General features: G+C 36.9%; 15 protein-coding genes across 15 annotated transcripts; 9 read left to right on the top strand and 6 right to left on the bottom strand.

Annotated features, from left to right (window-relative positions):
• The first annotated feature begins 349 nt into the window (after window positions 1–349).
• On the top strand, window positions 350–812 carry HYPBUDRAFT_233565 (uncharacterized protein). The gene has a single exon (XM_020223163.1). The coding sequence runs from the start codon at window positions 527–529 to the stop codon at window positions 764–766; it is 240 nt and encodes a 79-aa protein (XP_020073926.1). The 5' UTR covers window positions 350–526; the 3' UTR covers window positions 767–812.
• On the bottom strand, window positions 775–3,008 carry HYPBUDRAFT_13563 (leucine-rich repeat domain-containing protein). Its single transcript, XM_020219579.1, has one exon. The coding sequence runs from the start codon at window positions 2,780–2,782 to the stop codon at window positions 860–862; it is 1,923 nt and encodes a 640-aa protein (XP_020073925.1). The 5' UTR covers window positions 2,783–3,008; the 3' UTR covers window positions 775–859.
• A 327-nt stretch (window positions 3,009–3,335) lies between these two features.
• On the top strand, window positions 3,336–6,503 carry PUT3 (Put3p; the record flags this gene model as incomplete). The annotated part of the gene is made up of 3 exons (XM_020219089.1): window positions 3,336–5,844; window positions 5,917–6,246; window positions 6,316–6,503. The coding sequence occupies 3 exons, from the start codon at window positions 3,336–3,338 to the stop codon at window positions 6,501–6,503; spliced, it is 3,027 nt and encodes a 1,008-aa protein (XP_020073924.1).
• A 186-nt stretch (window positions 6,504–6,689) lies between these two features.
• HYPBUDRAFT_154177 (uncharacterized protein) lies at window positions 6,690–7,992 on the bottom strand. Its single transcript, XM_020221940.1, has one exon. The coding sequence runs from the start codon at window positions 7,763–7,765 to the stop codon at window positions 6,800–6,802; it is 966 nt and encodes a 321-aa protein (XP_020073923.1). The 5' UTR covers window positions 7,766–7,992; the 3' UTR covers window positions 6,690–6,799.
• A 233-nt stretch (window positions 7,993–8,225) lies between these two features.
• HYPBUDRAFT_115222 (uncharacterized protein) lies at window positions 8,226–9,218 on the bottom strand (the record flags this gene model as incomplete). Its single annotated transcript, XM_020219103.1, has 1 exon — window positions 8,226–9,218. One exon carries the CDS (start codon window positions 9,216–9,218, stop codon window positions 8,226–8,228), a length of 993 nt encoding a protein of 330 aa, XP_020073922.1.
• An 810-nt stretch (window positions 9,219–10,028) lies between these two features.
• Window positions 10,029–12,650, top strand: HYPBUDRAFT_144820 (uncharacterized protein; the record flags this gene model as incomplete). The annotated part of the gene is made up of 2 exons (XM_020219892.1): window positions 10,029–10,180; window positions 10,352–12,650. 2 exons carry the CDS (start codon window positions 10,029–10,031, stop codon window positions 12,609–12,611), a joined length of 2,412 nt encoding a protein of 803 aa, XP_020073921.1. The 3' UTR covers window positions 12,612–12,650.
• A 140-nt stretch (window positions 12,651–12,790) lies between these two features.
• Window positions 12,791–14,120, top strand: HAT2 (Hat2p). The gene has a single exon (XM_020219891.1). It carries the CDS (start codon window positions 12,831–12,833, stop codon window positions 14,085–14,087), a length of 1,257 nt encoding a protein of 418 aa, XP_020073920.1. The 5' UTR covers window positions 12,791–12,830; the 3' UTR covers window positions 14,088–14,120.
• A 149-nt stretch (window positions 14,121–14,269) lies between these two features.
• On the top strand, window positions 14,270–14,979 carry HYPBUDRAFT_154174 (polyamine acetyltransferase). The gene has a single exon (XM_020221939.1). It carries the CDS (start codon window positions 14,301–14,303, stop codon window positions 14,973–14,975), a length of 675 nt encoding a protein of 224 aa, XP_020073919.1. The 5' UTR covers window positions 14,270–14,300; the 3' UTR covers window positions 14,976–14,979.
• Window positions 14,980–15,285: 306 nt separating this feature from the next.
• SAM35 (SAM complex subunit) lies at window positions 15,286–16,290 on the top strand (the record flags this gene model as incomplete). Its single annotated transcript, XM_020219112.1, has 1 exon — window positions 15,286–16,290. One exon carries the CDS (start codon window positions 15,286–15,288, stop codon window positions 16,288–16,290), a length of 1,005 nt encoding a protein of 334 aa, XP_020073918.1.
• Window positions 16,190–17,861, bottom strand: HYPBUDRAFT_244368 (cysteine proteinase). The gene has a single exon (XM_020223332.1). It carries the CDS (start codon window positions 17,820–17,822, stop codon window positions 16,287–16,289), a length of 1,536 nt encoding a protein of 511 aa, XP_020073917.1. The 5' UTR covers window positions 17,823–17,861; the 3' UTR covers window positions 16,190–16,286.
• A 94-nt stretch (window positions 17,862–17,955) lies between these two features.
• On the bottom strand, window positions 17,956–19,160 carry HYPBUDRAFT_154173 (proteasome regulatory particle lid subunit). Its single transcript, XM_020221938.1, has one exon. It carries the CDS (start codon window positions 18,935–18,937, stop codon window positions 17,999–18,001), a length of 939 nt encoding a protein of 312 aa, XP_020073916.1. The 5' UTR covers window positions 18,938–19,160; the 3' UTR covers window positions 17,956–17,998.
• Window positions 19,161–19,244: 84 nt separating this feature from the next.
• On the top strand, window positions 19,245–20,889 carry HYPBUDRAFT_154172 (putative Xaa-Pro dipeptidase). The gene has a single exon (XM_020221937.1). The coding sequence runs from the start codon at window positions 19,430–19,432 to the stop codon at window positions 20,855–20,857; it is 1,428 nt and encodes a 475-aa protein (XP_020073915.1). The 5' UTR covers window positions 19,245–19,429; the 3' UTR covers window positions 20,858–20,889.
• Window positions 20,890–21,083: 194 nt separating this feature from the next.
• GDI1 (Gdi1p) lies at window positions 21,084–22,573 on the top strand. Its single transcript, XM_020221936.1, has one exon. It carries the CDS (start codon window positions 21,191–21,193, stop codon window positions 22,532–22,534), a length of 1,344 nt encoding a protein of 447 aa, XP_020073914.1. The 5' UTR covers window positions 21,084–21,190; the 3' UTR covers window positions 22,535–22,573.
• Window positions 22,574–22,802: 229 nt separating this feature from the next.
• On the top strand, window positions 22,803–24,043 carry HYPBUDRAFT_233500 (uncharacterized protein). Its single transcript, XM_020223162.1, has one exon. The coding sequence runs from the start codon at window positions 23,071–23,073 to the stop codon at window positions 24,013–24,015; it is 945 nt and encodes a 314-aa protein (XP_020073913.1). The 5' UTR covers window positions 22,803–23,070; the 3' UTR covers window positions 24,016–24,043.
• A 1,527-nt stretch (window positions 24,044–25,570) lies between these two features.
• Window positions 25,571–26,145, bottom strand: HYPBUDRAFT_154169 (RNA-binding protein). The gene has a single exon (XM_020221935.1). The coding sequence runs from the start codon at window positions 26,079–26,081 to the stop codon at window positions 25,770–25,772; it is 312 nt and encodes a 103-aa protein (XP_020073912.1). The 5' UTR covers window positions 26,082–26,145; the 3' UTR covers window positions 25,571–25,769.
• Between the last annotated feature and the right edge of the window lie 56 nt (window positions 26,146–26,201).

The raw sequence follows: 26,201 nt of genomic DNA, 5'->3' as shown, positions 1-26,201 counted from the left end.
TTTTTTTCATTTCTTTTACGTTAACGGTATTATTTTTTTTGGTTTTCTTTCAATGTATATTTTTTTACTTCCCCTTTTTTCTTTTCAATCGATTTTTCTTTTTATTCTTTATGTATTTTGTTTTATTGACGACTAGCGTCTGTCACAATTTGTTTTAAAAGTTTTTTCTTATATTTCGAGAATCCTTTGACTTCTGGTTAAAAGTAATGATTCTGCAGAAATGCCCTCCTTTTTTTTCTCTCTCTTCTTCCCTTCATTTCTATTGCTCTGAATATATATCTGATTATACTAGTCTTCAAATAAAATATTCACTGCAAGGATTCTTATCAAAACTCATTTTGCTGATGTAGTTCTGTTTTTGCAAAGCCTTTTTTGCAATCTTTTTTTGCGTTTTGTCTTGTTCTGCGTACAGGAGTCTGTATATGAATCGATGGCCAGTCAAAATTTCATCTATTCCTTGCATTAACACCATCTAATTTGCCGTTTCTAATCAAACGGTTTCTCGTAAGAAGGCCCGCCTCCTTCAATGCTGCGTTATTGTGAACTACCTGTAGTTCTGCTGATCTCTGTATTTGCTTGCAGTCTTGTAAGTTCTAGAATAAGCTTAGCTATACAGGAACAGCATTCAAGGTTATATCTTCTAACTAGCCATAGAAAGATCTTGCTAACGCTTCCTCGTATCGAGCTTACAGGGACAGTTGGGTCCAGTGTACGGACACAATCGAGTGTAATCGGTTGTGCTGCAGGAATTGTACTAGTTTGGTGAAAATCTGGCTAAAAATGAGCAAAATTACAATATTTCACAGCCATTAATTCTATGTTACATTTCTCTATACAAGGTTAAAAATGGCTATGCAGCTTAAGCTCTAGCAAAACAACTACCCAGTTTCATCAATTCCGTTTGATCGCCATAAAGTCCAAAATATTCAATATGCGGGAAATATGGTAATGATGCTAATTCTTTAATATCGTTATGGTTCAATTTCAAAATCCGTATATTAGTTGGGATCTCATTGAATCTGATATCAGTTAACTCGTTATACTCGAGAGACAAGACCTCAAGACTAGTTGGATAATTAATATCAACCAGGTTTAAATGGTTTCTCTCAAGAAATAACATTTTTAACTCATTGAGTCGAGACAAGTCAAGCCGAAGACTCGTAGATCGATTGAAACAGTTACTCAATGTCAAAACCCGAAGACTCTTGGGAAGATTATCTACAAAGACTTGAGAAATAATATCAGTTTCGATATCATTTAAAATCAATTCCCTTAAGCTTTTAGGTAATGAAATGTTTCTAGTGAAAAACAAATTGTCACTCAAATTAAGAGACTCGACCATTTCCAAACCTAGGTAAGTCTCAAACTTAGTTAGTTTATTACCGCTTAAATCGAGTTTGGTTAATTCACCACCTCCAAACTTAACATTGAATATCTCACTAATTTCATTTTTGGACAAGTTTAACTCTTTGATCGTGGGAGGAAATTCCAAGTTAGATAAACTTATTAAACCGGTACTTATCATAGATAACTTGGTTAAGCTCTTGGTAAAGATGTTATTCAAGTCACTATAATCAATTTCATTATTATCCAACATCAACACACTCAATGAAGATGGCAATTGACCCAATTCATCCAAATCATCAATTCGATTATTCGATAAGTCCAATACGGTTAACTGATGGCAATTCATGAAAAAGTCATCTCTAAAGCCTCCAAATTTGTTGTCCCTCAAATGTAACTCAAGAAGTTTCGGCGGTAATTCGATATCGTCAAGATTACTAAAGTTATTTTGTGATAATCCTAAAATTTCGATATTTGGAGGAATTTGATCTTGCTCGATTTCTTCTAACAAATTATAAGTGATTTTGAACATTTTTAAAGAGGGAGGGAATTTTATTCCTGCAATTGAAGAAATTGCGTTAATTGAAGCATCAATAGATCTCAAATTCTTAGCAGAAGCATAATCTGGGCCATCGATTGAATGTAAACTGTTGGCACCGAGCCACAACTCCTCTAAAGATCCAGGGATCTTTAATCGTTTCAAGTTGGTAATATTATTTGCTGTCAAATCAAGAATTTTCAAGCCTTGTGGTAAATTTTTCAAATGAGATTCAACACTTATATCAGTAATCCCGTTATTGGGTAAACGAACTTCTATCAAATTCTCAAAAGAAGATGGTTGAAGTAAGTGAAGATTATTTATAGTGGTTTTCAAGGTAAACTTGTTCTGAATTGAAAATTTGGTTATTTTTCTTCCTAAACTTTCAACTTGCCTTACAACCTTGTTACTCTCGGAGATCATCTTATCCCTTGGGGTTGAATCATAGCGCAAAAAAATAACAATCTTAGGTATGATATCTTTATGATATTTATCAAACGATAGAATTTCAAGAATCTTGTTTAAACTCAAAATTTGAGTATAGTTGTCATCGAAACTAAACACTATTCCAATCTCTCCCGGTATTACCTGATCCTGGTGCATAATGTTATAATTAAATAGATTCTTTAATATATAATATCCGTCAACTAAACCATGGATAACAAATAAGTCTTTGATGACCTTTTGGGGATAGAAAATCTTGCTGAAACTTTTCGATAAATCCTCGAATATTAATCCTTTGATCACTATCTTAGATGAAAACACCCTTTTAAATGCAGCATATTGAACAGGATCAAGTTGATCCCGGCCCCATTTGTATGGCCCCAAAAATTTATCGTAGACAATATTTGGCTCGACAAATTGTAGTATTAGACTTATCACTTCATACGGCAACTGCATCCTTACTTCTCTTCGATACCTCTACTTCGACAACTATCATTCAATTATCCAATTCGTGCTAACAGTACGACTGATATATCTGTCCCGGGAGAAAAACTAAATCCTAGCTGTAAATATTGCTTATTAATCTGGTTCCAACTTTGTATTCAGCCGCTTGATGGGAGCCCCTATCCCCTCTTATAATATAAGTATAGATCACTATCCAAATCAAGTCACAGTTGGCTTGATTAAATGTCTATTAGAGATGAATAAACAAAAATTATAATTGATGCATAGATAAAGATTCATAAGAGACCCATACATCCATGTTAGATGATTATCAACGAATTACTCCATCATTCAACAAAAAAAAAAAAAAAAGAAAAAAAAAAAAAAAAGGAAAGAAAGATGAAGCTCTTTTTCGTTAATTTACACATGCTTAAAGTCATTAAAATACCCATAGACCCAGTTTTCCCATAGTGCTTCAATGTCAGATAATTCAGATCCTCTCGTAAAGCGAGAACATGCGTCTGCAAGTTCAATGTTGAATATGAACTCATCATCACAAACAGAAATGAAAAGCACAACAGGCTCAGGAAATTCGATAGAGCATAAAGATATAAGCAAGGACGGAAAAAGAGACGTGAAAAATGCGTCTGAAGCCACTTTCAACCAGGCTAAACAAAAAAGGACGTCATTAGCTTGTCAAAGATGCAGAAATCGTCATATTCGTTGTCCAGGGGGAAACCCTTGTAAGAAATGTGTTGTGGCTAAGACTCAGTGTGAGTATGTCGAAAGTGACAAAAAAATCGTTGTCTCTATGAAGTATTTATCAAAGCTTCATGACGATATAGCTCGATTGAAAAAGGATAATGCTATGTTAAGAACTGATTTGAAGACGGAAACCGATAAGAGAATCAGCATGAGCAAATCAAATTCAATGGCAGAGCAACAGCAGCAGAATAACCAGAAAGCCCGCTCGTCATTTGCCCAAGATCATCAAATGTCGGATAGTAATGAAAATAATTATACCTCTCCCTACACACCTTCCAACTACTCATCGCATAATGCAACGCCCCAAAACGATCATAACAGTAATGAAGTGATTCACCCTTCCTTAGACAAGCATGGCAGGTTAATACAATCAAGAACGGGCGAGAAAGTCTACGTAGGATCATCTTCAATGACTCTATTTGGTTTAGAAATTCAAAATATGGTACCTTCATTCGTATCATCATCAATTTTCCCTAATACTAATCCAAATTCACCTAATTCTCCGAATTCACAAGTGGCCGGAGCAAGTCCAAAATCGCAAACAACAGAAATGAGTGCTGGGACTGCTACTTCTCAACCTAGTAAGAGAGAAACGGAAATTCTCGAGAAAGAGGGTAATGCCTATAAGATCACTTTAGCCAAGACCAATACAAGACCAGGGTTATCAATAAACTTCACTTTACCTTCATATTCCTATGCCATGCTTTTGGTTGATACTTTTATTAATTACAATGATGGTTGTTTTTATTTTTTCAATGAAGGTTTAGTTAAAAAATTCTTAATGAATCTATATAGTGGGAAAGGTAGTGATAATATCAGAATATTGAAACGTAACGTCTCGTTAAATAAGGGCCCTGCTATGGACGAAAACACAATAAAAAAAGATACTGATGATGATACAATCCTCGAAACAATCTGGTTCTGTAAAATTTTGTTAATTTTTGCAATTGGTGAGATGTATTTAGGAACAGAATCAGATACCCACATAAAAAGGTCCAAAAACCTAGATAAAGTGAATAGAGAGGCTAGAAAGAAGAATAAAGATAAATTCAATACAACCAGTAACAGACCAAGCTCATCTTATAGAAGAAATACTTTACCTGGTTCCGGATTTTTCTATCAAGCATCAGAGTTGTTTACCGGTTTATTTGCATCTGGTGCTATTGATAATATTACAAAAGATGGAGGTATAGAGGTAATGTTATTATATGCTTTCTATCTACAAGTTGCTGACTGTACTATTGCTTCTTACTTTTACTTTGGTTTGGCTTTAAGGTCAACCTTAATTTTGGGATGGCATGTTGATGCAGATAAAGAAAACTTAGATAGGTTCGAACTAGAACATCGAAGACGAATTTGGTGGACAGTTTATATGTACGAAAGAATGCTCTCTTCAAAAGCAGGTTTACCTCTCAGTTTTGCTGATGATAGTGTTTCGACGGAATTACCTTTCGACTTTAGCATAAACCTTGATGATTTCCCAAGAGACGAAAGTGATGTTAGAGGGTTCTATATTTTTCCTTCTGCTGAATACATCAATAATTGTGTTACTATTACTCAAATTAATGCACTTATTTTATCTTCTTTATACACCAAACAACCATCTGCCAATATTTTACCAGTTGTGTCTGATTTAGTTCAAAAATTGATTAATTGGAAAAACGCATTACCCGATTTCTTAAGAGTTGACTTTTCGAGTGAAAACTTTCACATATCAAGATTAATTGTGAATTTGATGACAGAATATTTTCAAGGTATGAATCTTGCTGTTCGTCCGTTATTGTTCCATTTTGCAACAAAAAAACTAAAAGAACTCCAGATACAACAAAATTCTAACAAATATGTTGATTTAACAAAGTACTCTAAAAATGTTTTAACTTTATTAAATGCATCATTCCAAGCTTCCATTAATACAATTAAATCCATTTGGGCTCTTCTACCTGCTAATATGGTTGCATTGTTTGGATGGATGGATCGCGAGTATCTCTTTACATCTGCGTCTACTTTAATTTTATTCAATGCATCTTTTGGTGTTCATGACGCAACCAAAGAGCATTTGGATCATGCATTGACGATATTTACCAAGATGAAAAAGTTGGGTAATTACCCAGCTGCATTGAGAAGAGCCCAGTTACTCAAGTTGATACGAGTTTTGGATTTCAATGGGGTTATGAATTCCTTACTAGTCAAACATGATGGGGAACCAAAGGAAACAAACGACGTAGGTGAACCTTTAAATGATTATCAAAGTTTTAATGAATCATTCATAGATCCCCGTCCTGGCCTTGTCGATATGGCTAGCCTTGGAGGTATTGGAGGCGGATTGAACATTAATGGAGCTGGTAGTGGCAACTCAAGCGGTGCAGGCTCATTTATTTCAGAAAGCATACGCCATCCGAATGTGAAAATGCATACCGCTGGTGATGATGAAATGACGGTCCCTGGTGAATTAGACTTTCTAAACTTTCCTGCAGCTTTGGGAGGTGAAACTAATGGTCACATGGCGAACAATCCAGTACCAAATACAGCAAATTTAACAAGTGAGTCGTTCAACTTTAATATAAATGTTCCGAACTCTATTCAACCAACTAATGGCGATGTTTACATGAATTCAGATTTGGCTGGTATTGAAGGTATGACATATATTGATGAAGAACAGAAGTTATGGAACGAAATTACCAATGATGCAGTCTGGTTGCATGTCCCTGGCGGTAATCCGAATGATCCAGTAGCCACCGCTCGTCATACCAAGTCTGCTCTGACACTCAATCAACGCCCAGTTAGTACACAACAACAAATGAATACAAATGCTCTTTCAAGTGGTAATTTAATGAATCATGCTAATTTTAATTTTCCGAATACTGGTAATATTTTAGGAGCTGATGGAGGTAGCTCAAACAACTCTTTCCCCAATAATGGTGGCTATTCAGATATCATTAATCTGGAGTTTCAAGATTTAATGAATTAATCTGAATACCACTGATGAATGCATTAGTTTCGTTTTTGAAACAAAAATTACGATTATATATTCAGTATCAACTTTTTCTTATCTCCACTCAGAGAGTCACTTACGTTGTACAATATAGTGAAATGATCTTATAGACATAATTTTATACCTATTGAACTAAATCTTTAAAATGTATATTACAGTAGACTAATCTATTATATTTGAGTGAACACCAATTGAAAGGGAAAAATTAAAGTACAAGTGAAAATTCATCATCAAAAAATAAAAATCAAACAGGACGAAAAGCAGAATAGGCTTCAGAAAAAATCCATCATGTTTGCGTTGCTGGAGTTACCAAAGCCTGAATTGAGTCTATTCATATCGGAAGAGCCGTTATCGTTCATCTGTTGAAATATTTGTTGTGGAGATATTGATGATTGATTTTGTAAAGCTGCCAGATTTGGAGGTTTATTAAAGGTCAGATCCATAACTGGATTATTTTGAAAATTGACAGGGTTTTGTGAATTGAAGGTTCCAGCCACTGGAAATTGAGATGGTTGAGCATTTGGATTTGGTTTTTGATTATTCATCATTGGAGAGTTTATTACTGCATCGCCTGTAGCTAGGTTTGTCATATTACTCAGATCCGGAGGATTACCCATTGGAGTGCCGTTTAAAGCTACTCTTTGTTGTTGTTGTTGTTGTTGTTGATGTTGTTGTTGATGTTGTTGTTGATGTTGTTGTTGCTGTTGTAGTTGATGCTGCTGCTGCTGCTGTTGTTGTTGTTGCTGTTGTTGTTGAGGCATGACTTGTTGCATTGGATTAACACCTCCATTAGCGGCAAGCTCTTGTTGATACTTCACTTGTTGAATTTTCATCTTTAAGAATCGCAAAGCATCTGGGTACAAGTCTTGCAACTTCTTATATAGACTGTTGAGTTCTGGCATGTTTGGAGGTGCTGATAAAAGTACTGGAAATTGAGGGCGACCTGGTTGATTAGCCGCTGCTTTATTATGATACTTATCATTAATATAAGATAAGACTGCAATATTGCAGACAACTCTCCGACTCATATTCGTGTACAGTTCCAGCAAGGCACTTTTAGATTGAACATTTAATTGCTGGAGTGCTTGAGGATTACTGATATAATTGACATATAAGGTATAGGCTTTCTTTATGAGATGGGAATTTATCAACAAAAGACAGGTCACTCGGTCTCTATCAATTTCCAAAGGTGACTTATTAGATACTTGTCCACCAGCTTGCGGAGGAGCCGTATTCATTTTGGAGATAATCTATGAATCGGATTCACTTCTTGAAAGAAAAGTAAAACACGCTAAAAAACGCCAAAATAATAAACAAACAGATATCTCGAGTATTAATTAAGAAATATTCCCTGGAATTGAGCAGGAAGTGTACACGGCCGTGTTCAGGGATATTAAATTGGGTTGCTGGATACTTCGATATCAAAATGATTGATCCAATTCAAATGAACGCAAATACAAAAAAGTATTTCTCTTAAGAGAGTCTTTACGGCAGCATACGTTTTTTTTCGTTTCGCTTATTTTTTTTTTTTTATTTTTATTTTCACAATCATCATGAGATGTACGGGGGTATACTGAAATGTACGGGTTAAATGAATGATTTTATTATAAGAAGGTAACATAAGAAGTCTATTGAAAGAGTAAAGTCATTAAGGAGGAGATAGCCGGATGGAGGCATGCAATTTGAAAGACGAAGAGGCTACAATTTGCCGGTTAACTCTGGTACAGCTTCATTAAGATCAGCGACCAAACCAATATCCGCAACATTGAAAATTGGAGCTTCTGGATCCTTGTTAATTGCAACAATAGTCTTGGAGTCTTTCATACCAGCTAAATGCTGGATGGCACCAGAGACACCGACAGCGACGTATAATTCTGGAGCGACGATTTTACCAGTTTGACCAACTTGTAAAGAATTATCACAGAACCCAGAATCAACGGCGGCCCTAGAAGCACCAACAGCAGCATTCAATTTAGCAGCCAAAGGTTCAATCAAGCCATCGAAGGTTTCCTTATTTTTCAAACCACGACCACCAGAAACAACCTTCGAAGCTGAGCCCAAGTCAGGTCTTTCAGAAGTAATCAATTGTTCCGAAACAAATTCGGTACGGTTATTTGATTCAGTGGTAGCAGCAACTTCTTCGATTGGAACAGCCTCTGCCCCCAATTCCACTGGGGGGAAAGCGGATCCTCTAACCGAGGCAAGAATGATCTTGTCACTGGATTGAACGGTGGCCAAAGCATTCCCGGCATAAATTGGTCTAACAAAGGTATCTTTGGATTCAATTTTGATGATATCGGAAAGCGGTTGAACGTCAAGAAGAGCCCCAAGACGTGGTAACACCGACTTCCCAACGGCGGAAGCTGGGGTAAAGAAATGAGTGAAATTGGAGGATTGTATGACATCTTTGAATAATGGACTTAATTCTTCAGATAAATAATGATCATATTGGGTCCCCTTAGCCACGAGTACTTTATTGATACCGGGGATCTTCGCCGCTTCGTCTTTGATGGCTTCGCCCTCAGACCCGGCAACTATCACAGTAATTGGCTCACCAATCTTGGATGCTGCATTAATGGCTGATAAAGAAGTTGGTGTAATTTTGGATTGGGCACTTTCGACAAACGCAAGCGTATCTAAACTAGCTCTTGTGCTGGAAAAAAATCTTTTGGAAACGAATGAGCGTAACATCTTAGAACCACTACGTATTAGTTAAACAATTCTCAAGTATACTTCCAATAAGTATTCTGAAGTTTCCACTGGAGTGAAGTATTTTTCAAAAACTTCCTACTTTTTTCCAATGAAAAATCCATTCCGCACGACCAACTCCCGGTATCGGGGCTAGTGATTTTTTAATTATATGATTAAGAAACACTATATAAGAAGCACAGCTGAGTTCATGGTATGGATGAGGTATCTGATGAGGTGTTCAAAGTGCTACACTGATTAACACAATGTATGGGGAACCTTAAAATCCACCTTTGTGGTTTTGCTAGTCTGAAATTTTGCAATGAAGAGCTTTAAGTTTTGCAATTTAACGATTGATATGGCCCACACACAAACGATACATGGACCGTACATAAGCCATACAAAATTCATGCATTCCAACAGTTTTTTACCTTCGTCTTTTCATTTACAAGTCAATTGTCCATCTCTTGGTCGAATTATGTCCGCATGGACTGGAAAAAAGGGTAAACACTCGGTCGAGTGTCTTGACACCAACCCGGTTGTCAGTTTAGTTGGGCACTCGATGTGATATTTTGAACATTCCTTATTGTCCAACCGCTTAGCTCAATATGAATTGATACATTGAGTTGGTTGATCTCGCACAGTGGAGTTTGACATTTATTATTTTTTTTCGCTGATAATGGAATTTTCATGCTCTCAAATAAAGTATTGCTAAGCTTAAGGTATAAATAATATTGCTTAACCCGGGATAAACTATTTCTGTGTTTGAAAGAATAGACTCAAAGGTTACGTGAAGGTTATTTGCTCATCAGGATGTCTGCTAGAAATACAAACGACCCCCCACGGAGTGGTTCATCTTCGCAGATATCGAAGTCCAGCAATTCTGAACCAAGTTATCGAAAGATATCTAATAAACGGGTTAATACCGAGAGTTCCTCTCTTCTTCGGAGTCAAGCTTCGAACGAGTATAGCTCAGTTGAAAGTAGGACAGATGTCACTTACGGCAACCCAGCTCAACAGACTAGACTCAACCACGGTGGATCTCCTTTGAAGACGGTATCAAATATACGTCACGGTACCCAGGATGATCAAGCTTCAATTATAATCAATCCAAGGGAGTTGTCCCATGCCCCAAGCATAAATGTTTTGGCCGACGCAAATGGTGATAATACCGATGGCACTCCTCCCACCGAATATGAGCCGACAAGAACTAGAACCATTGATAATCTACCTTGGAATGTGGTTTTACCTTACTATTTACCAATACTATCTTGGGTTCCGGAGTACAACATATCTTACTTTTTAGGTGATTTGGTTGGTGGTATCTCTTTAGCTACTTTCCAGATTCCCTTGTGCATTTCGTACGCTACTTCTTTAGCTCATGTCCCCATCACTTGTGGTTTGTTCTCGTTGGGGATTGCTCCCTTGATCTATATGGTCTTTGGTAGTGTTCCTCAAATGGTAGTGGGTCCTGAAGCCCCAATTTCTTTGATTGTCGGCCAGGCGGTGGAACCATTATTACATCATGCTAAAAAGAAAAACCTTGACCCAATTGAGTACGTTGTTGCTATAACCCTCGTGAGTGGAGCCAGCTTACTTGGATTCGGGTTAGGTCGATTTGGATTCTTAGATAACGTTTTAAGTGAATCATTACTCAAAGGCTTTATCAGTGGAGTTGGGATTGTAATGATAATCAATGCTTCAATTTCAATGCTAGGCTTAGATGAATTGCTTAAGCAAGTTCGAGGTGATCCGGAATTACCAGACATTCATTCCCCTTTTGATAAATTAACTTTTTTAGTTCATTATTTTAAAGAATTCCATAAATTGACTCTTATCATTAGTCTTGTTGGCTTTATTGTTATAATGGCTCTTCGTTCGTTTAAAAAACAAGCAACAAAAAGTCAGAACCATTTATACCAAAAACTTATTTACATTCCTGAGATATTAATTGTCACCTGTCTTGCAACATGGCTATCTCAAGTGAATCGTTGGGATCAGAAAGGGATAGATATTATTGGGGAAATTAAAAATAGAGATGACTCATTCACCTTTTACAATCCTTTTCTGCATAACGTTGTGAAGTATATTAAATTTTTGAGTAGCTCTGGATTTCTATGTGCAATGCTAGGTTTTTTCGAAAGTACAACTGCTTCAAAATCTCTCGGATCAATTTATAATTTACCAATCTCTTCCAACCGTGAATTGGTTGCATTGGGCTTTATCAACGTCACCGGATCAGTATTTGGTGCACTCCCAGCGTTTGGAGGTTACGGAAGATCTAAAATCAACGCAATTTCAGCTAAAACCACAACCTCGGGTGCTATAATGGGTGCCATTGCACTAGTCACTGCAAACTCGATCTGCGACTACTTATATTTTGTTCCGAAATGTATTTTGAGTGTTATCACTTGTGTTATTGGGATTTCATTAATTGATGAAGCACCTTATGAATTATGGTTTCACTGGAAGAGTCGTGGGTACAATGAATTGGTAACTTTTGCAATCACTGTATTAACCACTGTATTTTTTTCGATGGAAACCGGAATTGCAGTTGGTTTAATATACCTGTTGATTAGAGTAATCAAACATTCAGCGGAATCAAGAATTCAAATCTTGGGTAGATACCCCGGAACAAACACCTTCCTCGATGCTGATCTTTCTAGAAACTCCCGTTCGATTGCACAAGGTAGAAATTCGCCTAATCTTGAAAAAAATCGTCGCAGTCAGTATAATGTTTTCACCGATGATAATTTCAGAGAATTGAATGTCCAAGCATTGGAAGAAATAGAAGGCTGCTTGATTATAAAAATCCCTGAGCCTTTATCTTTCGTTAATACAAACGATTTGAAGACACGTCTCAAACGAGTTGAGATGTATGGATCCACTCGTGCCCACCCGGCCCTGAAAAGAAGTAGAGATAGCTCAATGACCAAATACATCATTTTTGATTTAGATGGAATGACAGAATTGGATTCTTCAGCTGCCCAAATCCTCCTTAAACTTTTACAAAACTACGAAGAACGAGGTATTCGTTCCTTCTTTGTTCGTGTCATCGAAGACAGACATCTAAAACAAAGGTTAATTGCTACTGGTATAGCAAAACTTTTAACCAGACACTTGGAGCTGATGAAATATTTCGATTATCAAGCTTCTTCACCGAACAGACGCTTAAACAGATTTGATGCTGGTGAAACTGCCTCCTTGCAGGGAGACGATATAGACACCGCTGATGATACCTCTTCGTTGGATCGCTTGATAGGTGAATACGAAGAGCCTTATTTCTCCCATATAAGTGACGCGTTGAAAATTATCGATCATTACGAAGGGCTGAATAAAGACGACGAGAGTTTGATCGAACGCGATTCGGAGTTTGGTGACCACAGCATGGTTTAATTTAGCTTCACCTTCGGTATAGACTTTTACATAGACAACACTATTTATTTAACTATTTACTTCTATCACTTGCAAAAGACGTGTAGAGAAAAGAAGCAAAGCGAAAAATTGATGAAAAAAAAAAATGCGTGTAGTCAAAAAGAGAAAACAGAGATGAAAACAAAGTATGTTAACATCTTATTTGACATTAAGCAATTAGTTAGTTAGTTCTCCAAGAAAATGTCACTTGATCCGGCCACTTTGGGTGCATTGGAAATGCCAGACGACGGTCAAAAAGAGCTTAGTATTAAAGAGGAATACCAATTATGGAGAAAGAACTGTCGTTATATGTATGAGTTTGTCAGTGAAACTGCTTTAACGTGGCCATCATTGACGGTTCAATGGCTTCCAGAACATAAGGTAAACCCAGAAGGGGAAATTGATGCCAAATTACTTCTAGGAACCCACACGTCTGGGGAAGATACTGATTACTTGAAAATAGCCTCTACTCAATTACCAGATACCAAGTCGAAGGCTAAAAAAGAGGATGGAGATGCAAATAAGAAGGTATCAACTAGAATCAAGATAAAGAAAAAGTATACGAATAAAGCTGAAATCAACCGTGCTCGCTACTTGCCCCAGGACCCTTCGATTGTGGCTACTATCAATGGCTCGGGCCATATAGATTTATATGATTTATCAAAAGAGACAAATTCCGGTAGTTATGCTCATTTCGAACCACATACCCAGAATGGTTACGGATTATCATGGAGCCCCCACAAGAAAAATCATCTTCTTACTGCATCTGACGACTCATCAGTGGTATTAAGTGATATTTCCAAATTAGATTCCAATAATGGTCAAATTTTTAAAAATACTACTGCCACCGATATAGTCAACGATGTTAAATGGCATTGCTCTGATGAAAACCTTTTCGGAAGTGTATCTGACGACGGATACGCGTATATATTTGATATCAGAACTCCTAATACTCCCGTTTCGAAATTTTACGGTGCCGACTCAAAGGGAATTAACTCATTGAGCTTTTCCCCATTTTCACACAACCTTATAGCCATTGGGAATACCAACTCCAACCTCAATTTACTAGACTTGCGTAACTTGTCAACCAAAGATCAGAGCAATAATGGCCTTTTACATACCATGATGGGCCACTCCGATTCCATCACTAGTTTGGAATTCTCTCCTCACCAGGACGGAATCATAGCTTCGGGTTCTCAAGACCGCAGGTTGATCATATGGGATCTCTTCAGAGTCGGTGAAGAACAGGCCCAGGAAGATGCCGAAGATGGATGTCCTGAATTATTCATGATGCACGCTGGACATACTGGTGCCGTCACCGACTTGAGTTGGTGTCCCTACGCCAACTGGACCCTTGCTTCGGTGGCCGACGACAACATCGTCCATCTTTGGGAAATGAGCAAAGGTTTACTTGAGCTGGACAAGCCTTTGGACTTGAAAGCCTCTGATTTAGAGTAAGTCACTTATATAGTTGTATTATAAAACATCCGTACATTTTTTTTTAAATTTCCATTTTCATTTTCTATTTTTTTTTTTTTTTTGGTCTTTTTCGGTTTTTCGTTGAAAAAAAACAATCAACGAACTGTCAGTTAATATCGTACTACTAGTTGCCCCCTCAAAAAGAAACAGATACTTATAGCAAGCAGAGCACAACATAAGAATCACTAAACAATGTCCGACTTTCCACCTAATGTATCCATCAGACCATTAACGATTGAAGATATCGATCAATGTATTGCTCTAGAAGCCAAAGGATTTAGTGAAGCAGAAAGATGTACACCAGATAAATTTAAATACCGATTAACTACATGTCCAGAGTTATGTTCGGGGTTGTTTGTTAGAGAGTATTCATATAAATATAATGCTATCAATTTGCCAGAAGTAGCCGAAAGAATAGAAGCTGAACACAAGGATTCTAAGAGTGATAATGAACAAGAAGATGAAGATTTACCAGTGAAATCCTCCGTTACAAAAGAGACTTTGATTGGTCACATAATTGCCACCAAGATCCATTCTAGTCATATAACAGAAGCCTCAATGGAATTACCTTCAGAAAATGACCCGACTGCTGGTCATATTGAACATTCTCGTTTTGTCGGGATACACGGTTTAGTTGTTGACCCAGAATGGCAGGGTAAGAACTTGGGAACTTTATTAATGCATGATTATATTCAAAAATTATCTAATCAAGATTTAGGCTCCAAAGTTGTTATCATTTGTCATAAAGATTTAATACCATTTTACGAAAAAATCGGCTTTAATAATAATGGGGTAAGTGAATGTAAATTTGCCAATCAAACCTGGTACGATTTATCAATTGATTTGATTCCAGAAGAAGAAGATTAGCTGCTAAATTATGTTTATGAAGTTTGCTTTAATTTTTGTTCAATGTTTTTTTCTTTTCAAGTAATTATTTTTTTTTTATTCTCTATGGTTTGTCTTACTTATATTATTCAGGTTTAACTTAGACGTCTTTTATAATACATATCTTCTACCAATTAAACACGAGTCGTCGTCTTTCGTTCATCTATTACTTGTATTGGCTGTTGTGAAGCAGCACGTAAACGTAGATCCTTACCGCAATCGTTGAAAGAAAAAAAAAAAAATCGAAACCATCTACTGAATCTTTGTATACAATTATTGAAAGCAGCTTAGAATGGTTCAAGTGCCTAGCTTATTGAGGTCAGTGTTTGAGACCTTCCCATTGAAAACCTACCCACCAATACCAAATACAACTGCGGGCAGCAAGCAGGCAATTGAAAGTAATAGGCTATACTTCGAGTCTGCCTCAAAATCCAATTCCAATGACTCCTTCATTCTTGGAGTTCCAAATGTTCTAGCTTTAGATAATGACAAATATATACCCACAGATCCTATATCGTTGGCTCAGTGCTTGATTTTATGTTATAAGCATAAACTCAAACTTCCATCCAATTCTTCAAGTAATAAATGCCCTCATTCTTTACTCAAAATGTCTCACCATGCCTCTGAAGATGGTCAGCTTCCAATACTTATAGAAAACGGCGAAGACTCCTCTCGAACTATAAGATCATGCAAAAGCTTTACCGAGACAATCAATGACAAATATTTTAAAGAAGACATCCAAGCGTTTTTCATCAATAATTTGATAGACCATGATTTGAATGACCTATGGATCTTATCCTTGTTAGTGGAAATCTCAAGAGGTAACTTAGAGGTCGTAGATCAAATTTTCAAGATTGACGAGGCATTGTATGAAAATGAACACATTAAGTTTGCAACCTCAGTATCCTTGTTAAAGGAAATACCTAATTGGAATTCTTTCAGAATTAGACATGCATCTTTGTTCGACACCAAAAAGTCAAGTAGCATTAACTATCCTTTACGTTATGTAAGAGAAAATGCTTTGGAATTTCAAATTATAGATAACTCCAAGGCAATTAACTCATACTATGAGGATCAATTATCGAAATTAAATACTACATTGGAATTGTTGGTTGATTACATTACCCCCGAAAACACTCAACTACCTAAGAAAATTATCGAATTGAAAGTCATTGCTTTTGTTATATGTATTGATAAGGTATTGGGTAAGGATACTCAAATTTATAAAGTACTTACTCAAAAAAAATTCGAAGGTATCATTGATCATTCTTACAATGTTATTAGTAAAGACTTTTAGCATTGAACCCATAATTGTATATAGCTTTCTTTTAAGAATAACAATTCTCTTTCACAGGTATCAATTTGTAAGTTATTGATTGTAACCCAATTATCACTAGTCTTAGGCAAGCTTATCGACCATTGATGCTTATCATCAGAGCGGTCTAATTTTTGCCCATTAACTAGTTGATGAGTAATATTACCAGCTAGTTTATAATTCAATTCTCCATTAGCGCCTGCAACGTATGGTGCCATATTTATTATCTCTGGGTATTTAACAACCATCGGACTCCCTCTAGAGCCTTCTTCTAAACCACGATCAACATGAATTAAAATGTACTTTGGCAATGGCTGCAACAATTTATATTGTTTTACTTCTGAAGGTGAAGTTTGATGAGTGCTCTCACCATTATATTTCTCTAAAAGTTCCAATAAAGATATTTGTGGAAGTTGACCAGTATCATCTCCATTTCGATTTAACAACCCGGAGTTTGCAAGTAGTGACGTATCTGGTAATTGGAGTGATAAGAGCCAAAACTTCAGTTTTATCAGTTTTGTTGAAGCTGTATCTAGGACAAAATCAACTTTCTTAGTATCCTTGTTATCGTTAGCAATTAACGTTGTTGTTTTGATTTCTATGTTACCTTGGAAAGTTTCTGAAAGCACTGTTTTACTTTTTTTTGTAGCTTTAACCAATTGAAGATGTAATTGATTTAGAAGCCATACCAAAAAAGCCTTCGGCAGCCTCTGCTCGTTGATAGTGAATTTTTTTTGACTTAATAATGATATGAATTGTAAAAGCTCATGTGGTGATATATGAGGTTTAAACAAGTGAGAAGACCAGATCTTTCTAACAAATAGACCAAGTTTTTCATGCAATATAGATTTACGGTTTATTTTGTCCTTCATATCTTCAGACTCCGGTAATGAAAGACTTAAATAAAAGTTCCGAATTTCTGGAATATGGACTAGTAATTGTAATATGACATTGGAATAATCATTACTCGAAATGTTGTTCAAGCCAATATACCCAACATGATAAGGTTTGTTATTAAGATCTTTGGCAGTTGCGATATGGGAAAGATTCTTAATATCGTCTTTGGTGTATTGAGGACTAATTAATAACTTTATATCAGATAAATACTTCAAAATTTCGTCATTTTGAATTTGGTAATTGTCAGGTAATATATAAAAGTTTGTAGTTTCGAGATTGACGAATATATGGTGGTTTTCATTAATTGCATGGTTGTAAGCATGGGAACCGGGTGATCTCCCTTGGAAATATTTCCCACAGACCAAACAACCGTAAACAAAATTTGTTGCTAGGGAAATCAGACACATTTTTTCAAAATCGAAATCTAGCAAGTTACGATTAATGGTGTCTAAGTAAATGAAAGTGTTTCTTGAGTTCGAGGTAGAGTTCGTTTTTTGCTGCATATATGAGGGAAGCTCTTCATCGGAGTCAGAATCAGATCCCAATCGAGGAGCAGACTGTGACTGGGGCTCGTGAGCAACCTTCTGCTTCTTGATAGGCCTCTCAGGGTTTGACATGTTCCAATTGTAACAATCTATTATCGAAGATAGAGATGTCTAGGATGTTTTTTTTTTCAACCTTTTTTTTTCGCTTTGAAAATTAGCAGCCTCATTACATGGACTTCTGTTTTACATGGATTTCTAGTTTACGTTGTTTTTTACTTTGAAAAGATATTTATTTATACATATGCTACTTATTGAATGGCTAAACTGTTGATATTACCAGTCAATAATGACGTAACGTTTTCTTCTATAGCTTTTTCAGCGGTATCGGACAAATGTTTCTTTGGATCTTGTTTACCGACGTATCTAGTCTTCAATTGGTCTTCCAGCAACTCTTTTTCTTCAGTGACACGTTCATTATATAATTTTGCAATTCTCACCAAGTCTTGAGTATTATTCAAATTATCGTGTTCTTTATGGTTATAATCAACCATTTTCAATCCAGATTGCCAATTCTTTTTATGTAAGTTCAATAACATATTAGTTTCGTAAGAAGTTTTATGATAGTCGATGTTTAATGAGTAATAATGACGGTTTAACCCATGGATTAATGCTTGAATGGAAGGTTTATTAAGATGACCAACGTTAGAAGTAGTTTGACGAGGTTCTTGGCCCATCATCAAGGTGGTGGTATCAATTGTTCTGAAAGCATCAATGACCACCTTACCTTTAACCGATTGGATAGGATCAACAACAACGGCCACTGCTCTTTTATTCAATTGTTCAAAAGATTGTTGAGTATTAACATCAACTGAAGATAACCAACAACCAAACCCTGGATGCGAATGGTACCATCCAACAACCATTTGATCACGGCCAGTTTGTCTTAGCATATCCATCATCTTGGTCTGGAAAACATCATCAACGGCCTCCACAGAAACACCAGTACCGGATTGAGGCATGGCAAATACATCAATTACATGGATAGTAAATTCATCAACAAATTCTCCCAACATCAACCCCATAACTTCCATAGGGACACCGGCACGGCCGTGCTTCAACATTTTTAAAAGTGCTAACGATGATATATAAACGGTTTCGGCATTATCTATAGCGGGTCCATCTGCTGGAGGTGGCGCTCCACCTCCTAATCCTCCACCAGCACCTAATAGTCTCTGTAATCTTTCCATCTTGTCTTATACTATGTGTTCAATTGATTTATACTTTCTCTTTGGAATGCCTCCTAACTCTTGTGTATTCTTTTATATAAACCCGTCTTCAGTTGGTGGCAATTCTGCTTGTTCTTTTCAAATTGTTGATTTTTTCTCTTTTGATTTTGGAAATTTGTGATCACGTGAACAGAGTTATCCCCCTGTGTGCAGGCTCTTCTTTAAAACCTACGACTATGCTATTAAAGAAGACTAGAACCACGGGCTGGTCTTACCAGGACCAAGCCAATGAGGCAGGGATTACACTAGCTGTAGACATGGGTGTGACCTGGGAAACTAGGTTGCGTACGACGGGAGCTGCTATTCAAATCTACTGAGCAGACGGAAAAAACAACTTGAAAAGCGGACAAAAAACGGTACGGCACAAGAGGAGATGATTAGAAGATTATTTTCGATTTGAATCGAGGTAGAAACCAAGGTTGCTGAAGGAAAGACAGTAAAGACGTACTGAGGATGTTGAGCGCCATAGAAAGTGTTAAAGGACACAAGTATCCAGCCAAAGCACACGCAGAAAATGTTGTAAGACATTTGCAATCAAAAATCAGTTCAGAAGAGGCTGACAAGAGTGCAGTCTTCATATCTGGAGAGGATTTGGAGCTATACCAGTACTGTGACCAGACCAAGCCGGTCAGACAAAACCGTTATTTTTTCTATTTGACGGGATGTGATATTCCAGGGAGCCATGTCTTGTACCAAGCGAACAAGAAGCAGTTGACTCTTTATTTGCCCGATATTGACTATGACGACGTTATGTGGTCTGGATTACCGCTCAGTCTTGCGGATGCTGGCGAAAAGTACGACGTGGATCAAGTTAAGTATGCATCCGAATTGAAGGATGATTTAGCTCGCTTGAAAGGGTATAGTATTTTAACCACCGACATTAATCAATTCAACTCCAAATATCAAGAATTTTTGAAAGCCGGTGATGAAAACCTCTTCTACGCATTGGACGAGTCAAGAATGATTAAGGATTGGTACGAGATTGAGTTGATGAAGCACGCAGCTAAAATCACCGACAAATGTCATTTGGCAGTCATGTCTGCATTGCCAATAGAAACCAACGAGACTCACATCCATGCCGAGTTCATGTACCATGCCATTAGACAAGGGTCCAAGCACCAATCCTATGACCCTATTTGCTGCAGTGGGCCTAGCTGCTCAACATTACATTATGTAAAGAATGACGACGAGATTGATGAAAAGAAAAGATCCATTTTAATCGATGCTGGTGCCGAATGGCAGTGCTATGCCAGTGATGTGACTCGCTGTTTCCCCATTAATGGCGATTGGTCCAAGGAGCACTTAGACATTTACAATCTTGTCTTGAAAATGCAACAGGAAACCATGAAACTTATCAAACCCGGTGCTTTATGGGATGATATCCATTTACACGCCCATAAAGTTATGGTTGAAGGCTTCATCAACTTGGGTATCTTCAAAAAAGGATACTCGGTACAAGAGATTTTTGAAAATAAAGTATCGGCAAGGTTCTTCCCTCATGGTTTGGGCCATTTATTAGGAATGGATACCCATGATGTTGGTGGACATCCTGATTACAATGATCCCGACCCATTACTAAAGTATTTGAGATTACGTCGCCCATTGCAAGAAAACATGGTTCTCACCGATGAGCCAGGGGTCTATTTCTCCCCATTCTTATTAGAAGATGTCTTAAAAGATGAGTCTAAAATGAAATACATCAATAAAGATGTCTTAGATAAATACTGGTATATTGGTGGAGTCAGAATCGAAGACGACTTACTCATTACAAAAACCGGCTTCACCAATCTCACCTCCATCACCTCCGACCCTAACGAAATCTCCAAAATCGTCAAGGCCGGTTTGGCAAAGGGGAAGGATGGGTTCCATAACGTTATTTAAATATATATATATATGATACACCCGTACATCCCGCTAATTGTAGAGCAAGCACAAAAACTAAGGGTTTTCTGGCCATTTTTTGGCTTTGCTTTAAAAAAAAAAATCGTTTAAAAATTGATTTAGTTGAAATTGGAATTAGGGATTTTCTATTCTCTTTTTGTTTCATCAATCTTGAATATACACGTTGTCGTTTAGGTATTGATTTGGTGATACTCAATTGAACCTAGACTCCAGGTAGTAGTTTGTTGAAAGTACCAATTTGCAATTCTTAAGTTAAAGTTTCCCAAATTTTTTTTTTTTTAGAGTAGTTGATCTAATCGTAATAATATCACCATGGATGAAAATTACGATGTTATTGTTTTAGGTACCGGTTTGACTGAATGTATTCTTTCTGGTCTTTTATCAGTTGAAGGAAAAAAGGTTTTACATATAGATCGTCAAGATTTTTATGGTGGTGAATCGGCATCCTTGAATTTATCGCAATTGTATTCTAAATTCAAACCATCTGCTCAAAAGCCCGATACTTTGGGTGGTAGGGATCGTGACTGGTGTGTTGATTTGATTCCAAAGTTCTTAATGGCTAATGGTGAATTGACTAATATCTTGGTTCATACTAATGTTACCCGTTACATTGAGTTCAAACAAATTGGTGGTTCTTACGTCTACCGTAATGGGAGAATTGCTAAAGTTCCTTCTAATGAAGTGGAAGCCATCAAGAGTTCTTTAATGGGTATTTTTGAAAAAAGAAGAATGAAGAGATTTTTGGAATTCATTGCTAATTATAATGAAGATGTTAGTTCTACTCATCAAGGATTAAACTTGGATTCAAATACAATGACTGAAGTGTATAATCATTTCGGTTTGGAAGATGGTACCAAAGATTTCATTGGTCATGCCATGGCATTATGGTCAAATGATGACTATTTAAATGAAGTTGCCCGTCCAACTTTTGAAAGAATTTTATTATACGTCCAATCAGTTGCAAGATACGGTAAATCTCCTTACATTTATCCATTATACGGTTTAGGTGAATTACCTCAAGGTTTTGCTAGATTATCAGCCATCTATGGTGGTACTTATATGTTGGATACTCCAATCGATGAAGTTTTATATGACGATAATAAAAAATTTGCTGGAGTTAAAACTAAAGAAGGTACTGCTAAAGCTCCAATTGTCATTGCTGATCCAACTTACTTCCCAGAACGAGTTAAAAAAACTGGCCATAGAGTTATTAGAGCCATGTGTATTTTAGATCACCCAATTCCAAGCACCGGTGACTTGGACTCGGTTCAATTAATCATTCCTCAAAACCAAGTTGGTCGTAAAAATGATATCTATATCGCTGTCTTATCCGATGTTCATTGTGTTGTACCAAAAGGTTACTACTTGGCAATTGTTTCTACAATTATCGAAACTGATACTCCTCACGTTGAATTAGAACCTGCTTTCAAATTATTAGGTAATAGATTAGATACCTTAATGGGTCTTGCAGAATTATATGAACCAAGTGACGATGGTACCGACAGTGGTATTTTCATTTCCAAGAGTTACGATGCCAGTTCCCATTTCGAAAGTACTACTGACGACGTTAAAGATTTGTACTTCAGAGTTACCGGTAAACCATTAGTGTTGAAAAAGAGAGAACCTGAAGATGAAGAAGAATTAAACGGTCTTTAATCTAGCTGTCCTCTTTTCCTTTTTTTTTTTTAATTTCATCATCTTTATAATTACTTATTGTAGCTCGTATGATAGTCCTTATCAGTAATCTCCCCTGAGTGCGTATTGGCCCAAATGGATCTATTCATCTATTGTCGTGGAGAGAAACTATTGGAGATTTAGTTATGAATTGTTCAATCACCCATAGATCACTTCAACTCATGCAATGTTACGTTCCATTCAACTAGCTGTTGGCCATATCTTTTTATCCTTCATTACCCAATACAATTGGCAAAGAATTCCTACTAATAAACGCTTAGTCACGGGGTAAAGCTGCTCCCAATTAAACCGTATGCCTAACAAGAGTTTGGCTGTGAAAATCCATTGTGGTGCGCAATTTGGATTACAAATGATAAAGATAGGTCCCGTCGCAGAATTTAAGCGGAATTACACGGCCCTTAACTATGGCTCGATGATTCATAATTAATCTTCCCGGTATAAAAAGAAGTTGGCATCACCGGTTCTTCTAGCATTGAAAACTTCATTTTGCTTTAACAATGACTCAAGCCCCGGTCGAATTGAGCCCAAAATTCGCTACCAAGTCAGGTAGACCACTTTCAATTGGTGTTGGAACTGGGACCAAAGTGAAGGATTTGAAAAGAGCAGATGCTTCCAATTCTGAATCGATTATTCAAACCCTTAAATTGGCCCTTGATTCTGGATTCTTTCATGTCGATACAGCAGAATGTTATACCACCCACCCAGAAGTAGCTGAGGCCCTTAAACGTTCTTCGAAGAAAAGAGAAGACTTGTTTGTTGTAACGAAATATATTCCTCCTGGGAATGTGTTTTTCGAGCAAAAGTCTACTGGAGCCCATAACTTTGTTGATTTAGCTTTAGAAGAATTGGGTACTGACTATTTGGATGCAGTGTTATTACATCATCCATTCTTCAAACCAGATATTAAGCCAGACTTAGAAACTGCTTGGAAAGACTTGATTGAAGCTAAAAAATTGGGAAAAGTTAGGCATATAGGAGTATCAAACTTTCGTGTTGAGGATTTGAAGACCATTTCCAAGATCTCTGCAATTGAAACCGATAACGATGCTTCTTACCAACCCGCAATCAACCAAATTGAGTTTCATCCTTACTTGCAAGAACAGTCTCCGGGAATTGTTAAGTATTGTCAAGAAAATAATATTCTTGTGGAAGCTTATGGTCCTTTGACCCCGTTATTCAGAGTTAAAGAAGAAGAGAAAGATCATCCGTTAACTGGGTTATTACCGGAGTTATCAGCCAAATACGATAGAACCCCAGCCCAAATCTTATTAAGATACACTTTACAAAAAGGTATTTTACCAATTACAACTAGTTCAAAAGAAGAAAGAATAAGACAGAGTCTTGAGGTTTTCGATTTTAGTATTGATCAAGCTGATGTAGATAAAATTGATTCTGTTGGGTCCACTTACAAGCTAAGAACTTTCTTTATTGGTCTGTTTTAGAGTATTTATATTATGTTTTTTTATATAAAAATGAATAATTGTGTTACCATGTAATCTATTGAAATAATAGAGATGCAGCCATTTCAACGTTTCCTTTGCATTGTTCCAAAGCAAACACGGCCTCTTGTTCAGAGAATCCTAAAGACGTCAATTGTTGAATGTCTTCCTTCTTGAACTTAGGTTGAGTTGAACCAGTATTTTGTCTTTTCAATGCAGCCTGGGCTGAAGGGTTTGTAGCAGTACGGGAATTTTTTGAGCCACCTTCAGAAGGAGTTGGGGTAGAATTTGCAGCTAACGTATTTCCAAGGGGCACATCTGCACCGTCACTGAATATATTACCTCCCAATTTTTGGCCCTTGCCACCACTATTCATTCCCCCAGAAGGATCAAATTTAATCTCCAGTTCAGGTAAGAATTTGGTTTCAATTTGGCCAGCAACTATTAAAGAATCTTTCTGTAAATCAATTACACATCTGTGTCTTCTTAACATATCTAATCCAAATAAAAGATCAACGTTAGTGTCCACAACATAAAAACTACAAGGTATTTCAAAATCAGAATCACCTATGCTTATAGGTACGCTATGAATTTTACCTTCCATTTTTTGAGAACCGACTCCGACAGCCTGTCCTTGAAAACGTCTATCAAGTAGCCTATCGATACCTACTTTTTCAGCTAACCTGGGTGATATAATGGTCGTTTGAGCCCCTGAATCAACAAATGCTTGGACTTTATGACCATTAACCTTAATGTTTATAAACAACATAGTAACTTGAGCAAATGATTCTGGAGAAATGTCATAGGCCAATTGCATATTCTCATTCACCTGTTCTTGTCTAATCAATTCTAAGATTCTTTCTTGATTAGCAGGATCGTCGGGATTTTGTTCTAATCTTCTAAGTTCTTCTTGTTGGGCAGATGATTGGTCATCACCAGATCTGAATTGCTGAACTGCATCCAACATAGCTTGTTTGAAACCAGCAGGATTATTAAGTTGAGCATGCAAAGCCGGATTAGATTGACGTAATGAATTATTCATGGAAGGGTTACTTAAGAATTGCGCTCTAAGCATTTCTGCTTGGGAATCAATGGCACTCAGATCTGAAGAAGTTGGATTAGCATTTGGAGCCGAAGTTTCAGCAGATGTATTTCGAAGCTTCAGAACAACAAGTAGGTCGTCCTCGGCAAGTCCTAGTTCTTCCAATGGCTTGGTAGAATCTTGTATGGTTTTTCCATTGTGTCTGATTATTTGATCTGCTGGCGAAATGTTGGTTTCGGTCTCTAAGTAAGCCTTGAAATCTTGTAAAGTCAATGATCCCGGTAAATCAACCGGGATAAGCTCACTGGTTTCTTCGTTAGATATGGTCAATTTCATTATAAAAGATGTAGTTCAAGAAATGGTGGCAAATAATTAAAGATTAGACTCTTAATGGTCTTTTTATACCCTCGACTGATAGTTTGTGGCGACTCGAGCATCGCATCCGTACACCAAACCCTGATTAAAAGCTTTAACAAATTATTCTACTACGGGATTTGACTTATAAGTCATTAATAATACATTAAAATAGTTAATATACATAAGGATGATCATTCTTCCGTCGAAATGGGGTGAGTTTGAAAATCCGCAGCACTTACTTGATGCTATTTTGCAGATAGGAATAAAGAACCACGGCGGGATCTGGAGCCAAAATAGTCTAAATCCAAAGTTAGATGAAACTACCAAGACAGTACAGCCAAACCCAAATTCTCTATGATTAATTAATGCTTGGAACAAGCATGGCAACAAGACCACCATTTAATAACATCTTCTTGATGATTTTGCCCTTTGGGCCATCACTATCGTATTCTTGGACATTTTCTAAAACAACATTGACATAGTCATCAAAACCAACCAAAGTACCGTGGAACTCTTTGTCATTTGTGAGTAAAATCTTGATATTTTGTCCGATTGACTTATCAATGACTTCTAAAGGCAATATGGTATTCAATGCAACTTCTTCTTCGGGTTGTTGTGGAGCCGATTCGTCTTTTGGAACTCTATCTATTATTTCTGATTGGCCGGACATCTTGATTCAGATACTCAAAATTGATTCAGGGATACTTGTAGGGGTCTAAGACGTATTAAGTTTCGAAGCTGTTGAATCTAATTTTTCTTCTTTGAAAAATTCGGTTATTGGTGTGCACTC

Source organism: Hyphopichia burtonii (genome assembly GCF_001661395.1).
Source record: "Hyphopichia burtonii NRRL Y-1933 unplaced genomic scaffold HYPBUscaffold_9, whole genome shotgun sequence".
Taxonomy (NCBI): Eukaryota; Fungi; Ascomycota; class Pichiomycetes; order Serinales; family Debaryomycetaceae; genus Hyphopichia; species Hyphopichia burtonii.
This window is presented reverse-complemented; position numbering and strand designations above follow the sequence as displayed.

What these genes read in the sequence shown, in the direction of transcription:
- HYPBUDRAFT_233565 (XM_020223163.1), top strand. Translation starts at nt 527, where the DNA reads ATGCTGCGTTATTGTGAACTACCTGTAGTTCTGCTGATCTCTGTATTT.
- HYPBUDRAFT_13563 (XM_020219579.1), bottom strand. Translation starts at nt 2,782, where the DNA reads ATGCAGTTGCCGTATGAAGTGATAAGTCTAATACTACAATTTGTCGAG.
- HYPBUDRAFT_154177 (XM_020221940.1), bottom strand. Translation starts at nt 7,765, where the DNA reads ATGAATACGGCTCCTCCGCAAGCTGGTGGACAAGTATCTAATAAGTCA.
- HAT2 (XM_020219891.1), top strand. Translation starts at nt 12,831, where the DNA reads ATGTCACTTGATCCGGCCACTTTGGGTGCATTGGAAATGCCAGACGAC.
- HYPBUDRAFT_154174 (XM_020221939.1), top strand. Translation starts at nt 14,301, where the DNA reads ATGTCCGACTTTCCACCTAATGTATCCATCAGACCATTAACGATTGAA.
- HYPBUDRAFT_244368 (XM_020223332.1), bottom strand. Translation starts at nt 17,822, where the DNA reads ATGTCAAACCCTGAGAGGCCTATCAAGAAGCAGAAGGTTGCTCACGAG.
- HYPBUDRAFT_154173 (XM_020221938.1), bottom strand. Translation starts at nt 18,937, where the DNA reads ATGGAAAGATTACAGAGACTATTAGGTGCTGGTGGAGGATTAGGAGGT.
- HYPBUDRAFT_154172 (XM_020221937.1), top strand. Translation starts at nt 19,430, where the DNA reads ATGTTGAGCGCCATAGAAAGTGTTAAAGGACACAAGTATCCAGCCAAA.
- GDI1 (XM_020221936.1), top strand. Translation starts at nt 21,191, where the DNA reads ATGGATGAAAATTACGATGTTATTGTTTTAGGTACCGGTTTGACTGAA.
- HYPBUDRAFT_233500 (XM_020223162.1), top strand. Translation starts at nt 23,071, where the DNA reads ATGACTCAAGCCCCGGTCGAATTGAGCCCAAAATTCGCTACCAAGTCA.
- HYPBUDRAFT_154169 (XM_020221935.1), bottom strand. Translation starts at nt 26,081, where the DNA reads ATGTCCGGCCAATCAGAAATAATAGATAGAGTTCCAAAAGACGAATCG.